Raw genomic sequence first — 7,960 nt, forward strand, 5'->3', positions numbered from 1 at the left:
GGGGGGGGGGGGGTCTTAACATCCCTCAAATTGAAGCAGTCAGGGGTCTCTCCACTCTTAGCCCCCGAAATTTATAACCGAGTTTTTGATACGGGCCCTTAATTTGCAGTTTATAATTTATATTTTTATCTCTTAAGAGACAACCAGGAAAAATCTAACTTTTGACCGGGAAAACCGGGAAATAGCCAAGGAAAAAAATTGGGAAACCCACAAATGGGATAAGCCTGCCAATGTCGACACAGGGAAAGTGAGTACCTTTTGTGCGAATGCGACTTCACCGACATACGATTTCAAGTAGGAACATGTTCAAATGCGCATACACCTGCAAATACGAATAACAGGGTTATTGGCTGGAATCCAGAGGGGCCACTCAAAGCCAATCGTTCCCTGCGGACCTCGTATGTTATGCTGCCTCGTGTATATACCGAGCGGTGTTATTCAAAATCTACTGCCACGTTACCGACTTTGCGGACCATTCGTTGTCATTCTTTTTCTCTATTTTAATTTTTTTTTCTTTTATCTTTTTTTTCGGCCAAAATCCATAAATCCACTCTCCGCAATTGCACGCCACAACCATCCATCTCAATCAGTCTCACGAAAAAAACACCTTTCACTCACATCTTTTTTCAATAAACTCGCTATTATCAAAGGACAGATATATTGTTTTTGGGAAAGTTAAATTATGGAGAACGAGACATGTCGAACTCTCTTAAATAAAAGTAGAAAAATTTGAATTCATGGGGATTTCAGTCAGCTATTCTCCCTTTTCTCTTGTTCCTCTATTTTTCTCAACATCCCTTTTAATCCCTATATTTGAGAATATTGTCAAACTTTTCCCTTTTTTTAATTATGATCCAATGAAAAAAGACAAAAGCAAGTATATGTAATAATTAATTGAAATACTTTCTTCTTATAACATTCAATTCAAAATTAAATCCAATGCGATTAGTCCTTGAGAAGTTATCAAGTACGACGACAACGACGTCAGACAATCCCAATCACAAAAACTGTTTTTTTTTTTAATTCAGAAGATCTCGAAAAATGGATATAAAAAAAAATCTGCAATAATCAGTTTTCACGTATAACTAATATTATCTCATCATGGCGAGAAAATATTAGTTATCACCAGAATTTTCAGATTTCCGTTATTCTTAAGATTACACAGGCCGACAAAATTTGACAAAAGTCAAAAGCCAGAATGCAGACCCAACATTTCTGAAGGATTTTGATGCGCTGAATCCGAATCCGAACTCAAAATTGCTCCTGTATGTCAGGTTTTCAAGATATCCTAACCTAAAAGTGCAAAAAACGCGTTTTTTAGCTGTTTTTGAGGTTATGTAACCGAACAAGAAAAATGTTTACCACAAAAGCTAATATTGAATTTGAAAGTACTAGTCTTCCCCTTTTAAACCTACTTGAATTTATTAGGATGTCTTTATTTTTCACCAAAATATTGTAATTTGAAATTTTTTATTTTAGCGTTTTAACCCATTAACCCTGAGGTGTTCAGATTTATACAACGCATTCTCTATTGCTGACGGTACGATATTTTTTCTTCAAAATATTATCTCATGGGTTTTCGAGGGTGCCCTTTCTATTGCCGGTGTCAGTTTTTTGTTATAACCCCTAGAAGATCCAATATGACGGCCAAAATTTAGGGTTTTAAAAAAGAACAAAGGATCCCGCACAAGATACAAAAAAAGCGTACATTCGTTTGGAACCAAACTTTGCACATTGATAAAACAATAAAAAATATGGAACCCGTGTCTTTTCATTTATACGGAAGCCATTTCTTAGGGTTAGAAACCACCCCTAACAAGCCACAAGCATGCTAACCAACCTGACTCTGCGAATATTTTGGTGAAAAATAAAGATATCCTAATAAATCCGAGTAGGTTTAAAAGGGGAAGATTAGTACTTTCAAATTCCATATTAGCTTTTGTGGTAGACATTTTTCTTGTTCGGTTACATAACCTCAAAAACAGCTAAAAATGCGTTTTTTGTACTTTTAGGTTAGGATATCATGAAAACCTGACGCATAGGAGCAATATTCAGCTCGGATTCGGATTCAGCGCATCAAAATCCTTCGGAAATGTTAGGTCTGATCTCTGGCTTAAAAATTTGTCGGCCTGTGTTATAATTCAGTCATCAAATTAACAATTTTTGTTTTTGTTGGCGTTTTATGTTGGGAACCGATACATTAATCAAACAGATTTTTTATTTTTTCGGAAAATAATTTCCGTATTTTCCTTTAAATGTACATTGCTGTACCACTGTGATTCCTGAACTTTTCTAGTTTTGAGAAATCAGTTTTCCGATGCTGTTCATAACAAGTGAATAATAATTTTTCTTTTGATTTTTGCTTCAGGCTCGTCTCTACAACAATGAGGCAAAATGAACCCTCCTCGAGCAATTCGACATCCCAACATGGAGCGACATTTGCAGTCAGAGTTGGAACTATTGATGGTGTAATAACACACAATCTACGAGCAGAAACCAGAAGAGATTTGGCTGCATGGGCTAGGGCCATTGTCCAAGGGTGTCATACTGCAGCACTTTCGCTTCGAGACTACACAGTTCGTAAGTGCCATATAATTTGAATCCGTTTGAAATTGTCAGGTCTCACAGCCCAGTCGTCCCTATATCCCCTATTATACCCTATGTTCAGTTGAGGACCCTAAAGTGTCTATTTCCAAAATTTGGTCCCTATAGTCAGGTAATTTCGGTAAGCAGTATAACTGTAAAAATAAATCAGGGCTGCCAAACACTTATCATCAGTCATTTTCTGAGGATCAATTGATGAAATGATCAAAGGATTTAAAATTTTTAAAGACATTTTTTCAAATACCTTGGTATTTTTAGAAGCTTAAAAAAGTTGTAAAGGATTTCAAAAAAGTTTAAAGGATTTGAAATATTTCAGGTTATTATAAAAGATGACAAGTAATCTTTAATTGAATTTAAGCATTTTAAAGGTCTTTCAAAGGATTTGCAATATTTTAGGGTATTGTAGAAGATTCCCAGACGTTTTTAAGGACTTTAAAAAGTTTCAACGGATTTCAAAAGACATCAAAGACTTGGGAATATTTTAGGGTATTTTAAAAGATTATAAGGCATTTTTAAAAGGTTTTAACGATTTTAAGGGATTTCCGAGAGTTTTAATAATATGAAGGGATTTTAATAGTTTCATGAATTTAAAAAATGTATTCACAAAAATGAAAGGAATCTCGTAGAGTTTCAAAAATTTCAAGAGAGAATTTCCAAATATTCTTTGCAATTCATTTGGAATTCACCTTGAATTCTTACTAATTAATCATGAATTCTTTTATATCCATTCGAATTATTATAAATTCACTCATTTCTACTTCGCATTTCATTAAAAATTAAATTCCTTTAAATTAAATTAAATTTTACTTTAATCAGTAAAAAAAGTCACTCGTGAGGTAAGAAATAACCCTACTGAAAATTCCTATATAGGATCCTATAGAGGAACCTACATAGGATCCAATATTTTTCACCTATAATTGCCAAATATAGGGAATGGCATACTGATGGTATGATAACAACTGATGATACCTAACTAATGGTACCTCATGGTATCTAATGGTACGTATGTCTCTAGGTGTACCTGGAGGACCAAAAAAACTACTGCGCATCTGGATATGGTCCCATACAGAATATATACGGGGTCCTATATAGGTTTCTGTATAGGATCCTATGTCATTTCCTATAGGTGCCACCTATAGGTGAAACATATAGGTTCCTATGTAGGATCCTATATACAATTCTATGTAGATTCCTATACAGGAACCTATATAGGAATTTTCAGAAGGGGAGTAGGATTTCAAAATTTTGAAGTGATTTGAAATTTTCTTTGGAATTTACCCTAAACTCTTTTGAATTCTTTGGAATTGTCTTGAAGTTTTTAATTTACGTGAATTCTTCCAAATTCATTTAATTCTATTTAATTAAATGTTTTTTTTTTAATTTCAAGCTTTTATTTACTCATGAAATTTGTTTGAATTCCCCTAAATTTGTCGAAACTCATATCAAAGTTACTAAACTATTAGAAGTTGTTTCATATTTTAAAATTATTTGCGTATACCTTAATTCCTCTAATTTCATTTATAGTTTTATGGAAAGCAATAAAATTTTGTTGATTTAAAAAATACTAACTGCAATTCATTAGAATTCTTTGGAATTTAACTTGAATTGTTTTGAATTATTTTGAAATTAACCTTTAAGCGCAAAAAAGTACCTTATAAGCATGACAAAAAGTACTCTTTAGTCCCTATATTTTATCCCATAGCAACTGCGAGGCCTGAGCTGTACATTTTTAATCCATTAGGCATACTAAACCTATTTTATCCCAAAATTTTAAAGATGAATATTATTATTGAGTAAAATGTAGAAAAAACTGCCAATATCACTGACGTAAATTACAGCAGTACTGGTCCAAAATATAATGATAACATTCTAATCAAATTACAATACTTTAAATCTACGATTCAAACGATCAAATTTCAATGAATACAAATTGAAATACCTCTATTCATGATTTTAAAAAAAGAAGAAATGAAAAGAAGCAGACCTCCAAATCGGATTTCTTCTTTTTCTCTCTCGGCTTTCTTCATGTTTATATATTTATTAATCTTTAGTCAAAAAATAAATATTACGAAAATATATGAACGTTTCGGCATTCACCCTACACATTAAAAAAAATAAAGATTTAAAAAAGTGGTCTACATGTCAAATCCTATGAAAATACCAAGATATTTTATAAATGCGATTTAACCGAAGACTAAACCTATTTTCTTGACTCTTATCACTTGTACAATATAAAATTTCTACATTTCTGAAATCATAATTCTGATCAGCACATTCCTTTTTATATTTGAAACGTAATAGTCTCTCTCACATAAGTTACACCACATCTTTTACAAAATGTATCAAATGAACTAAATTAGTTTACTTCTTTTTAAGTATCTAAAACTAAACTAATTCTTCTCTAAAATCCTTACATAAAAAATTATTCTTAAAAAATGTATATTTATGTATTATTATTCCAAATTAATTCCCTTCTTTAAGTTGCTTTGCTGCCTAAAAAATAAAAACTTCAAATAATTAAAAAATAGTCCTAATAATAAGTAAAAATGAAAATTGATTTGAACCAAATGAAAATCAGTTCGAAAAAAGGTTGACAAGCGCCTTTAAGGAAAGGTTTCATATTTTAGATCAGAGGTCATAGATAAATTATTACTAACAGTAAACATATATGCGCCTAAAAACCATAAAATAGATTGTGAAAATACTATTGTTCAATTCGATTTAACGGGACACCAGCAGCATAAAATCTTACCCTCACAAAGTCGAACAAACTGAACATATTCACACTTTACATTCTCCTCGATCACTCGACAATTTTGAGGATTTCTTTTTCTTTCCGATTCCTCTTCCAACCAGTTCTTCAATTCCTACAACGCAAGATCGGAAATTCATCTTTTATCAGCAATCGGAAGCTAATGTTGTTGCAATTTCCTTAACCATTGCATACCTGCATGGATGCGTTTTGTGTGAATTGAGTGGATAAATTCAACTTAGCGAAAGGCAAAAAAAGAGGAAAGAAATAACTATAGTGAAAAGGAAAGAAAGAGAAAAATCCAAGAGAGAAGTGAGGTAAAAAATAAGTGCACAATAAACAAAGGGGCTTCGGGATGTGAAATCGGATTGGAAATCTTTGCTTCTTTACAAATATCGGATAGGTATGCGCTATACTCGTCCAATGCGCTGATGAATTTGGCTCGATGAAATTCAATTTCTCTTCTCCGAGACTGGTGCAATAAATCGGTCTGCACAACCGGAGGATTTATTTCGTGATTCTTTTCTTTCGCATAAAGCACTTTGACAATTTGCGCGGTTTCATTAATCGCATTACGCAGTTTTATTTAGTGAAAAATTTAATCGGAAGAATCGCACCGTTATGATATTGGGTTAAAAGAATTCAAGCAACTTAATTTGATTTCAGATTCTAAAGTGCGGGTTTCATATTGAACAGTAACAACATTTTAAATTCAATTTCGTGACAGATTCATTAATTCCCAATAAGAAAATTCTTTCAAACTAAAATCCTGTCTCGTATTTTTCAAGAACAGAAATTTTTTGGAATATCCTTTTTTATCATTTTAAGAGATATTATTTCCTTACAGAATCCTGATTCATAAATGCATTTATGTTCCAAAATTCAAGTAACAACTTTTTCAATTCCCTTACATAAAATTTGTGAACCGAGAATCCTGTTTTGAAAAGAGGATTACAATCTGCAAAATAAAAGCTCTCAGTAATTATTGTAAAAACTCGATTAAAGTCAGAGGCTATTTGTCAGAAATTACTAAAGAGAAAAGGGAGATCAAATGAAAGAAATGCATAAAGGCTAGAGTAAAATTTGATATCAACCTTATTAAAAGAGAACGTTTCCTTTATAAATAATTTGGGCCAAGAAGAATAGGATTTTTATATTAATCAATCTGATCTGGATATCTTTTTAACATTTTTAATATCAAACAAAGTATCATTTTATTGTATTGAAGTAAAGATTGTAGAGATATAAGTGCATCAGAATCTTCTTGTGTATTTTCTACAGGTTGTGTCTGGCAAGGCAGAGCTTGTCAACTAATTGTTAACCACGAAGATGGTTTCACCCTTTATGCAGCTGGGGCAAGAGGGATTGGTGGATCTGGTGTCAGTCCTGGTTCGCCACCTACTCCATTATGGCGAAGATCTTTTGACAAACTGAAAATGTCAGCTGACGATGGAGCCAGGCTCCTCTGGCTTGACTTTTGTGGCGAAGATGGTGAAATTGTAAGTATCATTCACAGCTTTTGTTTTAATAACTCAGAAAAATATTTAATTAAAAATTTTAAATAGGTTTCCCGAAAGAAATTCAAGAAAATTTCGTTATTTCTGCTTACTATATCTGCACATTTAAAAGAAATCAGATAAACAATAAATTTAATAGAACCAGTAAGGTGATTGTATCAGTAATCGTGAGGGTCCTAATAATCTGTTTTTTAGTTATAATTTGAATGCATTGTTAAAAATGTGTTCAAAGTAACATATAATAATAAAACCCATTTTGTTTTAGCATTTTCTAGTATCAACTGGAAATTAAATGCATTCGAGTTAAATAAAAAGCAAGAAAATCGGCGTTACGGTTACTAGGACTAAGGTGGCGATTACTGGAATCACTACTTATTCGAAAAAAATAATTATATTAAAAAAAGTGTTTCAACAAAATGTTTTAAAAATTCTGTATTCAATTATGTTTAAAATACGCTTGGCTTTGGAATTAATTGAAGTTGCTTCAATTATTGCAAGCATCGATCTTAAATTGTGTACTTTTATAAGAGAATAAAACTTATTTTTATGAAATAAAATTAAACAGTCATTTCCTTTAATTATTTAATATCGAGGGGTTAATTATTCAAATTTTTAGTATACATTATTAAGAACTGCACAGTAAGTTTATCATATTTTAAGGAATATCACAGAATTTAAAATAAATTCAGATTTGAGATGCTTTAAAAATAACATTTTAAAAAGATTAGAGGAAGGGATCTAGGGATTTTGAGATGTTTTAATAGATTTAAAGCATTTTCAAAAGGTTTTAGAGTATTTCAGGTGTTTCACACAACTTTTTAACAGATTCAATGGATTTTTAAGAATTTTTGAGGAATTGCAAAGTGTTTTAAAAAATTACAGGATTTTTCGAAGTAATTTAGGATATCCATCATTTTAAATTTTTCACGAAAAAATAATTATTTTCTATCATTATGTCATTTAAAAACAATTTTCAACGTACAACATAATTTTATTATATGATATTTAAATTTACTGCGATAAACATTTGTTTGCTACCATAAATAAACAATTATACACCTGCTAATAGGTATATTTAGTAATAATT

The 7,960-nt window shown here is 31.5% G+C and overlaps 1 protein-coding gene across 2 annotated transcripts in view; it reads left to right on the forward strand.

The window, feature by feature from the left end:
• LOC117167642 (beta-1-syntrophin) overlaps positions 1-7,960 on the forward strand; it is a 708,662-nt gene that overhangs the window by 697,074 nt on the left and 3,628 nt on the right. Inside the window, exons 6-8 of one of the 2 annotated variants that reach the window (XM_033352719.1) lie at positions 2,369-2,580; positions 6,638-6,855; positions 7,139-7,251. In XM_033352719.1, the coding sequence (XP_033208610.1) occupies positions 2,369-2,580; positions 6,638-6,855; positions 7,139-7,165 (457 nt within the window). In that variant the 3' untranslated portion in view covers positions 7,166-7,251. Of the gene's footprint in view, positions 1-2,368; positions 2,581-6,637; positions 6,856-7,138; positions 7,252-7,960 lie in introns of those variants that run through there. The other variant, XM_033352718.1, reaches the window with a different exon arrangement.

Source organism: Belonocnema kinseyi, chromosome 2 (genome assembly GCF_010883055.1).
Source record: "Belonocnema kinseyi isolate 2016_QV_RU_SX_M_011 chromosome 2, B_treatae_v1, whole genome shotgun sequence".
In the NCBI taxonomy this organism is placed as follows: domain Eukaryota; kingdom Metazoa; phylum Arthropoda; class Insecta; order Hymenoptera; family Cynipidae; genus Belonocnema; species Belonocnema kinseyi.